Source organism: Lithobates pipiens, unplaced genomic scaffold (assembly GCF_037356315.1).
Source record: "Lithobates pipiens isolate NorthernLeopardFrog02 unplaced genomic scaffold, aLitPip1_a1.2 Scaffold_47, whole genome shotgun sequence".
Classification (NCBI taxonomy): domain Eukaryota; kingdom Metazoa; phylum Chordata; class Amphibia; order Anura; family Ranidae; genus Lithobates; species Lithobates pipiens.
In genome coordinates, this window is record NW_027507871.1 from 4973917 (window position 1) to 4992100 (window position 18184).

General features: G+C 45.0%; 1 protein-coding gene across 2 annotated transcripts in view; it reads right to left on the bottom strand.

Moving 5' to 3' along the window:
* Nucleotides 1-1152: 1152 nt before the first annotated feature.
* The window catches only part of LRRC23 (leucine rich repeat containing 23), a 39365-nt gene continuing 22333 nt past the window's right edge, over nt 1153-18184 (bottom strand). The window contains exons 2-5 of one of the 2 annotated variants that reach the window (XM_077467138.1): nt 15991-16247; nt 13013-13143; nt 8879-9015; nt 1153-2813 (exon numbers count right to left, since the gene is read on the bottom strand). In XM_077467138.1, the coding sequence (XP_077323264.1) occupies nt 2582-2813; nt 8879-9015; nt 13013-13143; nt 15991-16247 (757 nt within the window). In that variant the 3' untranslated portion in view covers nt 1153-2581. The remainder of the gene's footprint in view (nt 2814-8878; nt 9016-13012; nt 13144-15990; nt 16248-18184) is intronic. The other variant, XM_077467137.1, reaches the window with a different exon arrangement.

The following is an 18184-nucleotide window of genomic DNA, read 5'->3' on the forward strand; positions in this document are numbered from 1 at the left end:
TTATCGAATTTGTAGGACGCATCTTTTACGTGCAAAATCCTTAGAGGGTTAAGCGATAATGTATTATTCGCCCGCACACAAAGACTACAGGTTCTCATCCCTTATCTCCCACCCCAAATTTATCTGCTATCCCCCCGCTATATATCTAGCGTGTCCTCCAGTCGGATATTCCTTATCTTGGCAGGCGGAGAGGGGATGGACATAAGAGATACGTCCTAAAAGTTCAATAAGGTTTCTAGGATGTATCTCTTACATCCATCCCCTCTTCGCCTGCCAAGACCAGGAAGACCCGACTGGAGGATGGACTATGGTAGATATATAACGGGGGGGATAGCCAATAAAATTGGGGTGGGAGACTAAGGATGAGATCAATAGTCTTTGTATGTATGCGGGAGAAGGATCTATTATCACTGAACCCTCTGAGGAATTTGGACGTAAGAGATACGTCCTAAAAGTTCAATAAGGTTTCTAGGATGTATCTCTTACATCCATCCCCTCTTCGCCTGCCAAGACCAGGAAGACCCGACTGGAGGATGGACTAGATATATATAAAAGGGGGATAGCCAATAAAATTGGGGTGGGAGACTAAGGATGAGATCAATAGTCTTTGTATGTATGCAGGAGAAGGATCTATTATCACTGAACCCTCTGAGGAATTTGGACGTAAGAGATACGTCCTAAAAGTTCAATAAGGTTTCTAGGATGTATCTCTTACATCCATCCCCTCTTCGCCTGCCAAGACCAGGAAGACCCGACTGGAGGATGGACTAGATATATAACGGGGGAGATAGCCAATAAAATTGGGGTGGGAGACTAAGGATGAGATCAATAGTCTTTGTATGTATGCGGGAGAAGGATATATTATCACTGAACCCTCTGCGGAGTTTAAGAGATACGTCCTAAAAGTTCAATAAGGTTTCTAGGACGTATCTCTTACGTTCAAATTCCTCAGAGGGTTCAGTGATAATATATCCTTCTCCCGCATACATACAAAGACTATTGATCTCATCCTTAGTCTCCCACCCCAATTTTATTGGCTATCCCCCTTTTATATATATCTAGTCCATCCTCCAGTCGGGTCTTCCTGGTCTTGGCAGGCGAAGAGGGGATGGATGTAAGAGATACATCCTAGAAACCTTATTGAACTTTTAGGACGTATCTCTTACGCTCAAATTCCTCAGAGGGTTTGGTGATAATAGATCATTCTCCCTCATACAAAGACTAGAGGTCTCATCCCTTATCTCCTACCCTAATCTTATGCACTATCCCCCGCTTATATATTGATTTTGTTGTCCTTAAGCCAGGTCTTCATGGTCTTGGCAGGCGGAGAGGGGATGGACATAAGAGATACATCCTAGAAATGTTATTGAATTTGTAGGACGTATCTCTTACATTCAAATTCCTTAGAGGGTTAAGCAATAATGTATTATTCTCCCGCACACAAAGACTAGAGATCTTATCCCTTATCTCCCACCCCAATTTTATCGGCTATCCCCCTGTTATATATCTACTCTGTCCTCCAGTCGGGTCTTCATGGTCTTGGCAGGTGGAGAGGGGATGGACGTAAGATATACATCCTAGAAACCTTATTGAACTTTTAGGACGTATCTCTTAAGTTCAAATTCCTCAGAGGGTTCAGTGATAATATATCCTCCTCCCGCATACATACAATGACTATTGATCTCATCCTTAGTCTCCCACCCCAATTTTATTGGTTATCCCCTTGTTATATATTTAGTCCATCCTCCAGCCGGGTCTTCCTGGTCCTGGCAGGGGGACAGGAACTGCACATAAGTGATACATCCTAGAAACTTTATGGAACTTTTAGGACGTATCTCTCACGTTCAAAATCCTCAGAGGGTTAAACAATAATGTATCATTCACCCGCAAACATAGAAAGACTAGAGGTCTCATCCCTTATCTCCCACCCCAATGTTATCCGCTATCCCCCTGTTAGATATTGAGTCTATCCTCCAGCTGGGTCTTCTGGTCTTGGCAAGGGGAGAGGGGATGGGCGTAGGAGATACGTCCTAAAAACTTTATTGAACTTTTAGGACGTTCTAATAACTCAGCAGGTTAAGAGAGGTCTCATCCCTTATCTCTCACCCCAATCTTATTCTCTGTCCCTTTGTTATATATAGAGTCTGTCCTGGAGCCTGGTCTTGGCAGGGGGAGATGGGATTGACATAAGAGATACGTCCTAGAAACTTTATTGAACTTTTAGTTTAGGATGTATTTTTTTACGTTCAAATTCCTCAGCTGGTTAAGAGATAATTTATCATTCACCCGCACAGATACAAAGACTAGAGGTCTCATCCCTTACATCCCACCCCAGTCTTTTCTGCTATCCCCTATTATATATTGATCTGTCCTCCAGACAGGTTTTCCTGGTCTTGGCAGGGGGGGAGGAGGTGGACGTAAGAGATACGTCCTAAAAGCTTTATTGAATTTTTAGGACGTATCTCTTACATTCAAAATCCTCAGATGGTTAAGCAATAATGTATCATTCACTCACAAACATACAAAAACTAGAGGTCTCATCCCTTGTCTACCCTCCCAATCCCATCCGCTGCCCCCCCTGTTATATATTTAGTCCTTCCTCCAGTCGGGTCTTCCTGGTTTCGGCAGCTTCCGTCCTTTCTTCCTCCTCGAAGAAATCTTTATCAAGTCTCTCCAGGTTGGGCAGAGCGATGAGTGTTTCCAGGCGGTAACCATCCTCCTCTTCGACTGGGTTCTCCCTCAGGACCAGCGCTCGGAGAATGGGGAGAACTTTTAGCTTCTCCACTTCTTGTAACCTGGGCACCAGATTACCTCTGCAAAGGGGAAAGTTGAAGGAAACTCAGCTATGATGAGGCTCAATATTTATGGAATTATACTCAAAGTCAAATGTTCTGGGACACTTATTGTTTATCCATCAATGTTGCGTTGTTTTTTTTTATTACATATGGTGACATCTAGTGGCAATTCAGTGTAACTACGACATGTATTTTACTGTCTGTAAAATGGTAAAATTCTAGTTTACCTGTATGTTGGGGTTAGTTGGTTTTAGTCATTAGATAGATCCCTCTCTTCTTCAGGTTCTCTCAGTACATCACCAGCCTTCATAGTGGGAACATGGCTTAGAAGATTATTGACTCTTTACCCTTTCTATATGACCGGTGAACATACCATGTATTGCATTTTAACCAGTAAACCTTGGTTATAATAAACTGCTGTGTCTTATTAAAGAGTTGAGCTGTCTGTGGAGGGTTCATATGGTGACATCTAGTGGCAATTCAGTGTAACTACGGCATGTATTTTACTGTCTGTAAAATGGTAAAATTCTAGTTTACCTGTATGTTGGGGTTAGTTGGTTTTAGTCCTTAGATAGATTTCTTCCTTCTTCAGGTTATCTTACTATGTCACCATCACCAGCCTTCATAGTGGGAACATGGCTTAGAAGGTTATTGACTCTTTAACCTTCGATATGACCGGTGAACATCCCATGTATTACATCTTAACCAGTAAACCTAGGTTATAATAAACTGCTGTGTCTTATTAAAGAGTTGAACTGTCTGTGGAGGGTGCCCGCCTATTCATCAGGTGACCATACTGGGGGGGGGGGGGGATAGACTGAGGTCTAAAGGAGGTACCTCAATGCATAAAACAGTCCTTCAAACTGAACGTTAAAGCTGATCTCCGGGGAAAGGAAAAAATGCTCCCTTGTAGAGGGACTGCCCTGGAAACCCAAGAGTTAAAGGCTCATTTAGGTCTAGGGGGCCCAAAAAAGCAATTTTACTTACCCGATCCTCTGCTCCCACAGGCTGCTCCAGGCGGTAAAACTGGTCCCCACAGTCCTTCTTCCCTACATTCCGGCAATTGCAGGTCCTCTGACAACATCAAGTCCAACGCAGAGCCCGTAGCCCGGTACTGGATGGGCGGACACCAGGGAAGAGTCCACTACTGGAGCAGGATACCAGAAGAAGCAGAGGATCAGGTAACTAAAAAGTACTTTTTGAGGACCCCCTTAGACGTAAATGAGCATTTAACCCTTGCCCCACTACAAGGGAGCCCGTTCCCTTTCTCCAGAGAGCGACTTTAACCCCTTACGGACCAGCCACCATCGTCATACGTCAGTACCTTGACGTAGAATGCCGGCGTTATGGCAGCAGATAGTATTTTCTGAAACGGCGGTCGGTCTTCTTTCAGATAAAAGTGGTCTCTGCGGCAGATTTGCTGCGAGACCACTTTTATCAGCGGTGGGAGAGGTGCCCCCGCCCGCCGCTCTCCTCTCTTCTCCGCCGATTATCCTTAAATAGGATGAAGCCGAATGAGGGGAAGATGGCCCCCCCGCTCGGCTCCATGACATTGGATGACGGAAGCGACGTCAAACGTCACTTACGCACAATGGTCTTGAAGCAGAAAAAAACATTAAAAAAATAAATAAAATTAAAAAGACATTTCTTTTTTTTTTTTTATTGCTTTTAAGTGTAAATATGAGATTTGAGGTCTTTTTGACCCCCCTGATCTCACATTAAAGAGGTACTGTCATGTTTTTTTTTTTTCTATTACATGGGACAGAAGGGATAGGAATAAAAGTGACCCAATTTCTTTTTTTAAAGGACAGTGTAAAACAAAAAAAAAAAAAAAAGTAAAATAAATAATAAAAAAATAAATAAAATAAAATTTGAAGCTGAGCTCGCACGCAGAAGCGAACGCATACGCAAGTCGCGCCCGCATACGAAAACGGTGTTCAAACCACACAATGTGAGGTATCGCCGTGATCATTAGAGCGAAAGCAATAATTCCCGTAAAAGACCTCCTCCGTAACTCTAAACTGGTAACCTGTAGACATTTTTAAACGTCGTCTATGGAGATTTTTAAGGGTCAAAATTTTTCGACCATTGCACGAGCAGGGGGCACAATTTTGAAGCGTGACATGTTGGGTATCAATTTACTCGGCGTAACATTATCTTTCACAATATAATCAAAAATCGGACTAACTTTACTGTTGTCTTATCTGTTTAATTTAAAAATATTTTTTTTTCCAAAAGTATTGCAACGACCGCCATTTTATTCTCTAGGATGTCTGAAAAAAAAAAATATATATATATATATATATATATATATATATATATATATATATATAATGTTTTGGGGGTTCTAAGTAATTTTCTAGCAAAAAATAAATAAATAAACTGATTTTAACTTGTAAGCAACAAGTTTGAAAAATTAGGCCCGGTCCTTAAGTGGTTAACTAACAGCTTTGGGATAGATACATAAAGTATTGGCAAGTGATGTATACTTGTATATCTAATGATACATATGTGTCTTTGATATCCTGTACTTATTTAATTTCTTTTTGTATTTTTGTAGTCTTATGCATTTTCTGACTGATTCGTAATTCCCCTGATGAAGCTAGTAGGCGAAACATGTCGGGCTAATATACGTATATGAAACTTCTGTTTAAGATGAACATTTTCCATATGACCACCTTCATCATGCAATGTTGAATATTCTTGAATGAATTGGCCTTGCTTTGTTTTAGCTTTATTCTCATTAAAATGTATATACTTAAAAAAAAATATGGTTTCCATTATTATCTGTAAGCACCGTGACAATCCCTGTCCTCCTTTCCCATTTCATACATAAAGTTTATTTGAAGGGCTGAAATCCTTTCCTGGGGAAAAAGGTGCTCCAGAGTCTCTCCAGTGCTGATCACTGTGTGGTCACGTGATCTCTGACCAATCTGGACTCGTATCCTTGCCTTCATCAGAGGTTATAGTCATAATTGGCTTCTGGTTATGTAAGCACTGAGCAGCACCGAAGTGAAACCTGAAACAGTACTGCCCCCTAGGCAAAAAAATAAAAAACAAGAAGCCACCCAGTACAAGTCTGCAGTACATGCACATAAGTCCCCTTTGGTTTCTATTATAAAATTCTGCAGCTATAGAAATAATCTCATCCACCTGACGAAGTCCAGTGAACTTCCTGTTTGAGCTGAAAACTCATCCCTTTCTCACTTCCTGTTGTGTCTCCAAGACAGGAAGTGAAGAGAGATCTCCCCAGCAGGACTCACAGCAAAAAATTAAAAAAAAAAAAACCTGGTAGGGGTTTACCCGGTGCCGCCTGTCAAATTCTGCAGAGTTAAAATTGCAGTGGGCCGTGGCATGTGAACTGGCTGGCTGTAATGTTAGTGGGGCAAACTGGGGATTGTGAAGCCACCTGTTTTTACTGCCCCCTCTTCCCCCCTTTGTTGCCGTTAAAGTGAAATTCCTACCTAATGCCAACTATTGTCCCCTCCCCCTCCTGCTACCTATCCTGCCTACCATATATATATATATAGAAAAATCTGTATACTTAAATGTACATTTTTTCAGTCTGCTCTGGTCCAGCCTCATGATCCTGGAGCTCCAGCTTCCCTGTGTCAAAGAGCAGCAGCTGCAGGGATAGAGGAGGGAGCACTCCACAATGGCTGGGTCATGGGAGCCCGATAGGTGATGTAGCTTCAGGATCATGTGACTGAGTCGGAGCTGCGGGATCATGTGACTGAGTCGGAGCTGCGGGATCATGTGACTGAGTCGGAGCTGCTGGATCATGTGACTGAGCCAGAGCCGCTGAAACATGTGACTGAGCCAGAGCCGCAGGATCATGTGACTGAGTCGGAGCTGCGGGATCATGTGACTGAGCCGGAGCTGCGGGATCATGTGACTGAGCCGGAGTAGCAGGATCATGTGACTGAGCCGGAGTAGCGGGATCATGTGACTGAGCCGGAGCTGTGGGATCATGTGACTGAGCCGGAGCTGCAGGATCATGTGACTGAGCCGGAGCTGCAGGATCATGTGACTGAGCCAGAGCTGCAGGATCATGTGACTGAGCCAGAGCTGCAGGATCATGTGACTGGACCAGAGCAGACTTTTTTACATAGGCAAGATAAGTAGCACGAGGGGGGATGGGGACATTATTAATTATAGAAGAGAGACGGGCCGGCCACTCCATGTCCATATCAAATGTAAAGATGTTTATTGGCACATGTTAAAAAAAAAATACAAAAGCAGACGTGTTTCGTCACACCGTCTCGATCACTGCACACAATTAGTGTTAGTTGTGGGGAGGGATGGGGGAAGAGAAATATATACTGCAATTCAGAACATCAATAAGAAACAAACAGCAAAAAAAAAAAAAATTGAATGAAATAGCTACTTAAAAAAAAAGAAAAAAAAATGTAAAATAGCTAAAGTCCAATGAATTGTCCAAACAGTTGGGGGTGGTGGGGGAAGAGAAATAAATACCACAATTCAGAACATCAATTAGAAACGAAACAGCAAAAAAAATTATAAAAAAAAAAATACAATGAAATAGCTGCTAATAATCTGCAGGGGATCTGCAGGGGAAACAAATAAATAACTGCTAATAGTCTGCAGAAGATCTGTAAATAAAATAGCTTCTAATAGTCTGCAGGAGATCTGCAGAATAAAAAAAAAAGTAAAATAGCTAAAGTCCATTGAATTGTCCAACAGTGGGGGATGGGGAAGAGAAATATGTAGAACATCAATAAGAAATGAAACAGCAAAAAAAATAAAAAAATTTAATGAAATAACTGCTAATAGACTGCAGGAGATCTGCAGAGATAAAAAAAGGGGGAAAATAGGTGCTAATAGTCTGCAGGAGATCTGCAGAAATAAAAATAATAAAAACAAATAAAAATAGGTGTTAATAGTCTGCAGGAGATCTGCAGACTATTAGCAGTTATTTCCCTTTTTTTCGGCAGATCTCCTGCAGACTGTTAGCAGCTATTTCATTTATTTTGTATGTATTTTTTTTGTAGATCTTCTTCAGACTATTAGCAGCTATTTATTTTTCCTTTTATTTTTCTGCAGATCTCCCGCAGACTATTATCAGCTATTTCATTCTTTTATTTTATTATTATTTTTATTTTTGCTGTTTCGTTTCTTATTGATGCTCTGAATTGCAGTACATATTTCTCCCCTCCCCACTCCCTGTTTGGACAATTCAATGGACTCTTCACTTTAATTGGGTTATTGCGCATCCGATGGGCGGGGTTTCTTTACCTCCACCTCTTTCTATTCTATATATATATAGTATGTTTCTCATGTTAATTGTGTGCAGTGATCGAGACGGCGTGACGAAACGTGTCTGCTATTGTACTTTTTGTGCCAGTAAAAGTCTTTACATTTGATATGGACATGGAGTTGCCGGCCCGTCTCTCTTCTACTATTGTCTAATTGTGCAGCGCACCCCCCATGGTGGACTTCATTTTACATCCAGGAGGCTTCCTTTGTCAGAACGCTGCAGTCCCTTGTCTACATTCATCATTATTAATTAGGCGGGACACCTTCTGTACATGCCATGGACGGCCATGGACAGCCATGGACGGCCATGGACAGCCATGGACGGCATGGACAGCCATGGACGGCCATGGACAACCATGGACGGCCATGGACAACCATGGACGGCCATGGACGGCCATTGACGGCCATGGACGGCCATGGACGGCCATGGACAACCATGGACAGCCATGGACGGCCATGGACAACCATGGACGGCCATGGACGGCCATGGACGGCCATGGACAACCATGGACGGCCATGGACGGCCATGGACAACCATGGACAGCCATGGACGGCCATGGACAACCATGGACAGCCATGGACGGCCATGGACAACCATGGACAGCCATGGACGGCCATGGACAACCATGGACAGCCATGGACGGCCATGGACAACCATGGACAGCCATGGACGGCCATGGACAACCATGGACAGCCATGGACGGCCATGGACAACCATGGACAGCCATGGACGGCCATGGACAACTATGGACAGCCATGGATGGCTGTGGGAATGGTGCCCTGGTGGTGTAAATGGATCTTCTTACCGGAGGTTCAGGTACTGAAGAGCTCGCATTTTCTCAGAGAAGCCGTCCAGGGTCTCCAGTTGGTTGTCTCGTAGATGAAGGCTGGTGAGACTCACGAGATGCTCCAATCCTTCCAATGACTTTATGTTATTCTGTGCCTGAGGAGAACCAAACGGTGAAGACCTCCATGAACCCAGAAGATGTTGGGCTTGCAGGCAGATAATGACTTATACAGTTCCAATCATATATCCATTCACATTGCTTCCTTCCCTTCCTGGTTCTGCCGCTTCCTCGCCTTTATGCATTTTCATGACATGCTTTCTTTTAGCCCTAGTGATGTCATCACCGGGTCTCTGTGCTTCTCTATGCAATGCCGGCAGATCATGGCTCTCGGGAGGGGCCGGCAAGGTGCTCCACATAGCTTTCTGTAGACATCACGGCACCGACCTCTGTACTCCTCTCAGGAGCCCTCAGGTCTGATGCAAACAATGGGTTGCATCTTGGGGGGGGGGGGTTACGCAAATATCACAATACCATGATGGGGGGGGGGTCAGTCTGGAGGAGTAGGTGTTCCTTTGTGAGTTTAGAACCTCTAAAAATACCTTTTATGGCCAAAAGAGTGAGGAAACCCGACCAACACGCCTATATGTGCCTATTTAACATCCCATTTCACAACAATGGCCATTATTATGGAGGAGGCCTCCATTTGTGCCCACAATAGCCTCCACTCTTCTGGGGAAGCTTTCCACAAGATCTTGGGGGGTGCCTGGGGAAACTTGTGTCCATTGGTGAGGTCAGGTACTGATGTTGTTTGAGAAGACCTGGATCACAATCGGCATTACAATTCCCAAAGGGAATTCGAAGTAGGGTTGAGGTCAGGGCTCAATGAGTTCCTCAATGCCAAGGACCTTCACCACAAGGTCCAATATGGCTTTGTACATTGTGCCATTAACAGTACCCTTCATTGGAGACACCTGAACTCAATAAGGAAGGGGTGTCCTTCAAACATTTGGCGTTGAACATTAGGTTGGTGTGATAGTCCAGTGGCCCCCAAAACTTTGGCCAAATAGTGTGATGTACTGTAATGGGATGTTCAATAGATATACAAAGGTGTGATGGTCAAAAGTGTGGGGACACCTGACCATCACACCTACATACTGTATATGCCTATTCAACGTCCCATTTCATTAATAGGGAGTTGGCCTCCATTTGTGCCCACAATAGCCTCCACTCCTCTGGGAAAGCTTTCTACAAGATCTTGGAGCGTATCTGCGGAAACTTGTGCCCACCGAGCCAAAAGCATTTGTGTGGTCAGGTACTGATGTTGGACAAGAAGACCTGGCTCACAATTGGCAGTTCAATTTATCACAAAGGTGTTCAGTAGGGTTGAGGTCAGGAGGTCAAAGCCCCGAGCTTGTGGGGCATCTCAATTCAAAACCATGGTCATTAATATGGCGTTACCCCTCTTTGCCGGTTATAACATCCTCCGCTTCTTTGGGAAGACTTTCTACAAACTTTTGTAGGCCTGTGGGAATGTGTGCCCATTGGTGAGGTCAGGTACTGATGTTGGATGAGAAGACCTGGCTCACAATCGGCATTCCAATTCCCAAAGGTGTTCAGTAGGACTGAGGCCAGGGCTCTGTGAAGGTCACTTGAGTTCCTCCACACCAAACTGGTCAAACCATGTCTTTATAGAGTTGGCTTCATAAACAGACATGCTGGAACAGAAAAGGACCTTCACCGAAACTGTTACCAAGGTCCAAAATGTCTTTGTACGCTGCAGAATTACAGGAGCCTTCATTGGAGACACCTGAACTCAGTAAGGAGGGGTGTCCTTCAAACATTTTTCCATGTGCAATAGGTAGGTGTTATGGTTCACTGTCCCCAATAGGTAGGTGTGAAAGGTCCAATGTCCCCATTAGAAAGGTGTGAGGGTCCAGAATCCCCAGTAGATAGGTGTGATGGATGGTCCAATGGCCCCAATAAGTAGGTGTGATGGTGCAGAATCCGCAGTAGGTAGGTGTGAAGGTCAAGTGTCCCCAATAGATAGGTGTGATGGTCCAGTATCCCCAGTAGGTAGGTGTGATGGTCCAGTATCCCCAGTAGGTAGGTGTGATGGTCCAGTATCCCCAGTAGGTAGGTGTGATGGTCCAGTATCCCCAGTAGGTAGGTGTGATGGTCCAGCATTCCCAATAGTATGTGTGATAGTCCAATGTCCCAAGTAGGTAGGTCTGAAGGTCTAGTGTCCCCAGTAGGTAGGTGTGATGGTCCTGTGTCCCCAATAGGTAAGTGTGATGGTCCAGTGTCCCCAATAGGTAAGTGTGATGGTCCAGTGTCCCCAATAGGTAAGTGTGATGGTCCAGTGTCCCCAATAGGTAAGTGTGATGGTCCAGTGTCCCCAATAGGTAAGTGTGATGGTCCAGCATTTCCAAAACAGTGACTCAATAAGGATGAGTGTCCTTTAATCATTTGGTCTTGTGTAATAGGTAGAGGGGATGGTCCAGTATCCCCAATAAGTAGAGGTTATGGTCCAGTGTCCCCATTAGAAAGGTGTGATGGTCCAGTATCCCCAGTAGGTAGGTTTGATGGATGGTCCAGTGTACCCAATAAGTAGGTATGACGGTCCAGTATCCGCAGTAGGTAGGTGTGAAGGTCCAGTGCCCCCAATAGTTAGGTGTGAAGGTCCAGTGTCCCCAGTAGGTAGATGTGGTGGTCTAGCTTCCCCAATAAGTATGTGTGATGGTCCAGTGTCCACAGTAGGTAGGTGTGCTGGTCCAGTGTCCCCAAACCAGTAACTCAATAAGGAGGGGCATATTTAAAACATTGTGTAATAGGTAGGTGTGATGGTCCAGTGTCCCCAAAAGGTAGGTGCGTTGGTCCAGTGTCCCCATTTGGTAAGTGTGATGGTCCAGCATCCCCAAACCAGTGACACAATAAGGATTGTGTCCTTCAAACATTTGGCCTTGTGGAACAGGTAGGCGTGATGGTCCAGTGTCCCCAATAGGTAGGAGTGATGGCCCAGTGTCCCCAGTAGGTAGGTATGATGGTCCAGTGTCCCCAATAGGTAGGAGTGATGGTCCAGTGTCCCCAGTAGGTAGGTATGATGGTCCAGTGTCCCCAATAGGTAAGTGTGATGGTCCAGCATCCCCAAGCTAGTGACTCAGTAAGGATAAGTGTCCTTCAAACATTTGGCCTTGTGTAACAGGTAGGTGTGATGGTCTAGTGTCCCCAATATGTAGGAGGAGTGATGGTCCAGTTTCCTCAATAGGTAAGTGTGGTTGCCCAGTGTCTTCAATAGGTAGGTGTGATGGCCCAGTTTCCTCAATAGGTAAGTGTGGTGGCCCAGTGTCTTCAATAGGTAGGTGTGATGGTCCAGTGTCCCCAATAGGTAGGTGTGATGGTCCAGTGTCCCCAATAGGTAGGTGTGATGGTCCAGTGTCCCCAATAGGTAGGTGTGATGGTCCAGTGTCCCCAATAGGTAGGTGTGATGGTCAAGTGTCCTCAATAGGTAAGTGTGGTGGCCCAGTGTCTTCAATATGTAGGTGTGATGGTCCAGTGTCCCTAGTAGGTAAGTGTGGTGGCCCAGTGTCCCCAATAGGTAGGTGTGATGGTCCAGTGTCCCCAATAGGTAGGTGTGATGGTCCAGTGTCCCCAATAGGTAGGTGTGAGGGTCCAGTGTCCCCAAACCAGTTACTCAATAAGTATGAGTGTCCTTCAGACATTTGGCCTTGTGCAGGAGGTAGGTGTGATGGTCCAGAGTCCCCAGTCCTTGGGTCAACTAGTGTATATGGCAGAGGAATACAAAACCTGAAATGTACAATCAGTAACAGAAGTTGCCACCAATGCGTTTCAGAGCTCCGTCCTTCCTAAAGAAAAGGCAGGTCCCTGAAACACACCAGTAGTGTTGTCTAGCTAGTTCAAGTTGGGGACTCTTTTTTTTGTTCAATCTCCTCCCAACCCGTCCTCCTATAGTGGTTATTAGCGGATGACTCTCCAGGCGGCACACCACCGGGATGTCACCGGCTATATTCCTAAATTCATTCTGGAACCTGACTGGCTTTTAGCAGAGTGCTCCGCGTTCACTGGTACATTTCGATTTTTTATTTTTTTTGGGCCCCACTCCAGGGGCATTCACATTTCTGTTCCTTAACTCACCAGGTATAGGTTACGCAGGTTTGGCAGGTAAAGTCCGGCTGTGCTCTGCAGCTGATTGGCTCGTAGTTCCAGAGTGTGCAGACTGTATAGATTAATGCAGTTGAGACTCTCCAATGTACGCAGTTTATTCCCTGAGGAGACATAGTTAAGTCAAGAGGGTAAGTAGGCAAGAATATAAGAGATGTGAGTTCCTGTATTTAAGGCTCAGGCCTGAGCTCAGGCACCACAAATTATTGCCATATTGTTTGTAATATAATTATGAATTATGATCGTCAGCTCCATCTAGTGGCCATAATGTGGCATTTTGTCTGAAATACATCAGTCAGAAGAAATACTGCATCATGACCACTAGATGGAGCTGACGGTCATAAGGAATAGTTATATTACAAACAACACGGCAGACATTTGTGGTGCCCATGCAGACATCTGCACTTTGAATGTCTTTATACGTAGACCCCCCAAGTGGTTTTCTAGTGTTTTTTTATGTGTTAGTAGGCGTTTTCAGGCTGCAGCTTTTTTGTTTAAGCCAACAGAAAGCGAGTTACTAGAAGAAGGAGAAGCAGCGTTTTTTCGGGCGCTCCCATTAAAGTCTTTAGGGACCAAAAACACGCAGGTCTGCCCCGAAAAAGCTTATGGACTTGTTCCAGGGATGGCGCTCATGTGTGAATGGCCCCCATAGGATACAATGGGGACCCTCATATCGAGCATTGGAGCTCTTCAAGAAAAACACTGCAAGTTGCTCAGGTGAGGTCCAGAGCTACCCAAGACTCCATTCGGAGTTGTCACTTCAGGCATTTAACATTTGTCTCCACCCAAAACTGAAACAGGTACCTAAAGCTGAACTCCAGGCAAATATATCAGATAAATACCCAATAGAATTATAATTATACTGGGGTGCTGATTTGTCTAGAAACCCCATCCCAATCAGTTCATAGCCCTGGTGCCCAACATGGGCGCTTCTAGTGCAACCCTCGGGGGCCCTGCAGCCATTACTTTGTGTCTCCAATCTAATTATGTCCCTAGTCTCCCAACAACTCCTATAGTATGTCTACAGTCTCTTATTATCCCTTGTAGCATACCCAAAGTCACTGACCATCTCCTACATCATGTCTGCAGTCTCTGACCATCTCCTGTATCATGTCTGCAGTCTCTGACCATCTCCTGTATCATGTCTGCAGTCTCTGACCATCTCCTGTATCATGTCTGCAGCCTCCGATCATCTCCTGTACTATGTCTGCAGTCTCTGATCATCTCCTGTATCATGTCTGCAGTCTCTGACCATCTCCTGTATCATGTCTGCAGTCTCTGATCATCTCCTGTATCATGTCTGCAGTCTCTGATCATCTCCTCTATCATGTCTGCAGTCTCTGATCATCTCCTGTACCATGTCTGCAGTCTCTGATCATCTCCTCTATCATGTCTGCAGTCTCTGATCATCTCCTGTATCATGTCTGCAGTCTCTGATCATCTCCTGTATCATGTCTGCAGTCTCTGACCATCTCCTGTATCATGTCTGCAGCCTCCGATCATCTCCTGTACTATGTCTGCAGTCTCTGACCGTCTCCTGTACTATGTCTGAAGTCTCTGATCATCTTCTGTACTATGTCTGCAGTCTCTGATCATCTCCTGTACTATGTCTGCAGTCTCTGACCGTCTCCTGTATCATGTCTGCAGTCTCTGACCATCTCCTGTATCATGTCTGCAGTCTCTGACCGTCTCCTGTATCATGTCTGCAGTCTCTGACCGTCTCCTGTATCATGTCTGCAGTCTCTGACCATCTCCTGTATCATGTCTGCAGTCTCTGACCGTCTCCTGTATCATGTCTGCAGTCTCTGACCATCTCCTGTATCATGTCTGCAGTCTCTGACCGTCTCCTGTACTATGTCTGAAGTCTCTGATCATCTTCTGTACTATGTCTGCAGTCTCTGATCATCTCCTGTACTATGTCTGCAGTCTCTGACCGTCTCCTGTATCATGTCTGCAGTCTCTGACCATCTCCTGTATCATGTCTGCAGTCTCTGACCGTCTCCTGTACTATGTCTGCAGTCTCTGACCGTCTCCTGTACTATGTCTGCAGTCTCTGACCGTCTCCTGTATCATGTCTGCAGTCTCTGATCATCTCCTGTACTATGTCTGCAGTCTCTGATCATCTCCTGTACTATGTCTGCAGTCTCTGACCAGCTCTTGTATCATGTCTGCAGTCTCTGATCGTCTCCTGTAGAATGTCTGCAGTCTCTGATCGTCTCCTGTACTATGTCTGCAGTCTCTAACCATCTCCTGTACTATGTCTGCAGTCTCTGACCGTCTCCTGTATCATGTCTGCAGTCTCTGACCGTCTCCTGTACTATGTCTGCAGTCTCTGATCATCTCCTGTACTATGTCTGCAGTCTCTGATCATCTCCTGTATTATGTCTGCAGTCTCTGACCATCTCCTGTATCATGTCTGCAGTCTCTGACCATCTCCTGTATCATGTCTGCAGTCTCTGACCATCTCCTGTATTATGCCTGCAGTCTCTAATCGTCTCCTTTACCATGTTTGCAGTCTCTGACCATCTCCTGTATCATGTCTGCAGTCTCTGACCATCTTCTGTAGAATGTCTGTGCCCTCTCTCCAGCCCAGCTATCTGACTATAAAGTAAATTGGCAGCAGAAGACTCAAGAGGTCCTCCTTTTGCTCACTTTGCTTGATCCTCCTATTGCCCCCCCCAGTCCTGCCCCTCCCTGTTTCATTGTTGTGACCATCACTCATGAATGAGGTTGAGGGTCTCCAGCTGTGGGTGGGACAGCCCATGGCGGTTCTGCAGGGTGTTGAAGGCCAGGCTGGCTATTTGTAGGTAGGGCAGTTCTCCCAGGTCGTTGGCACTGACTAGCTGGTTCCTCCTATTGGCTCCCAGACCTGCCCCTCCCTCTCTCATCGTCAGTGCTGATGTATAGGGGGGTTCCAGCAGAGCTGCTCCTGTGGTGTGACCATCACTCACCCATGAGGTTGAGGGTCTCCAGCCGCGGGTGGGACAGCCCATGGAGGTTCTGTAGGTTGTTGGAGGCCAGGCTGGCTATTTGTAGGTAGGGTAGTTCTCCCAGGCCGTTGGCACTGACCAGCTGGTTTTGGTCCACACGTAGGCTGAGGAGATGGGTGAGGGCGCTCAGAGACGAGAGATCCTGAAGAGTATTCTGGGAGAGGTCCACATAGCGCAGATGTATGAATGATTGCAGGATGGAGATGTCGGTGATCTCTCTGTAAGAGGGAAAAGTAAAGGGAAGTCACATTCTGCGTCAGCAACTCCATTCTTTCAAATTATTTGACATAACATCTCTGTGTTGTCCTATTTCCACCAATCAGATTCAGGCTTGATATGGGAAGGGAGAGCTGGGAGAAAGGAAGAGGCCATTTGTTTGGTGGATACAGAAAAGGACTAAATAGTTCACATAGCTGCGTCCATATTCCGTAGTTTTGCAGAGAGAAGGTGACGTTTACAATGGGGAAGCCATGCGTTTACAATGGTGCACCATGATTGAGGGCCCGCTTGGACCTCTCCGGCCTGCATCGAGAGTGTGCCGGGGGTTCCATTCCAAATGAAGAAACTCTGAGATGGGTACTGAGGAGCGTCTCGTACAAAACCTCATATCATTCGGAGGTCTTTATTGTTTAAGTGCATCAAATACAGCCAACGCGTTTCTCTTTGATCTCTTCTTATCTTTTTGGTAAGAAACAGAAAGATCGGAACTTCTGTACAAAGCTCTGTGCTGATTGTCAACACAGAGCTCCGGGGTGTGATTGGACACAGCCGCCCAATAAACTCCTGCTGTACAATCACAGCGGGCGGGGGTGGGGGCGTGTGCGCTCGCACTGTACCCAGAAGAAATCAGTGATGAACAGGTACACCTCTGTACATGTATGGGGGATGAACAGGTACACCTTTGTCATGTATGTGTGATGAACATGTACACCTCTGTACATGTATGTGTGATGAACATGTACACCTCTGTACATGTATGTGTGATGAACATGTACACCTTTGTACATGTATGTGTGATGAACAGGTACACCTCTGTACATGTATGAGTGATGAACAGGTACACCTCTGTACATGTATGAGTGATGAACAGGTACACCTCTGTACATGTATGTGTGATGAACAAGTACACCTCTGTACATGTATGAGTGATGAACAGGTACACCTCTGTACATGTATGTGTGATGAACAGGTACACCTCTGTACATGTATGAGTGATGAACAGGTACACCTCTGTACATGTATGTGTGATGAACAGGTACACCTCTGTACATGAATGAGTGATGAACAGGTACACCTCTGTACATGTATGAGTGATGAACAGGTACACCTCTGTCATGTGTAAGTGATGAACAGGTACACCTCTGTACATGTATGAGTGATGAACAGGTACCCCTCTGTACATGTATGGGGGGATAAACAGGTACACCTCTGTACATGTATGAGTGATGACATCATCGATGGCTCGGACATTCATCTCGTCAATGCCCACGCACTCAGAAAGCAAACAGTGTAAAGATGGAAGCACCTTCAGCGGGAACAGCGCGCCACTGGAGGGCTTCATTTTCAGGTAAGTCTGTTAGAACGTGCTAGTATGCAATGCATACTAGCACATTACGACTTAAACTGACTGGGGCCCTTATTTATTTATTTATTGATGTGATTTACTACCCTGCTGTATGGAGAATAAAAGGTTTTCATGTCACACGGTATTTGTGCAGCGGTTTTTCCAACGGGGTTTTTTTTTTTTTTTGGTAAAATAAGAACGATCTCATATAAGATAAAAAAAAAAAAAAACACGTCACGTTTTTTTAACCACTTTCAGACCAGACCACTTTTTGCGATTCGGCACTGCGTCGCTTTAACTGACAATTGCGCGGTCGTGGTGCGACGTGGCTCCCAAACAAAACTGACGTCCTTTTTTTCCCCCACAAATAGAGCTTTCTTTGGATGGTATTTGATCTCCTCTGCGATTTTTCTTAAAAAAAGAAATAGCGCCAATTTTGAAAAAAACTCATTATATTAAAATTTTTGCTATTATAATTTATTTTTTTCCTCCTCAGTTTATGGCCGATACGTATTCCGCTACATATTTTTGGTAAAAAAAAAAAAAAAAAATCGCAATAAGCGATTATTGATTGGTTTGCGCAAAAGTTCT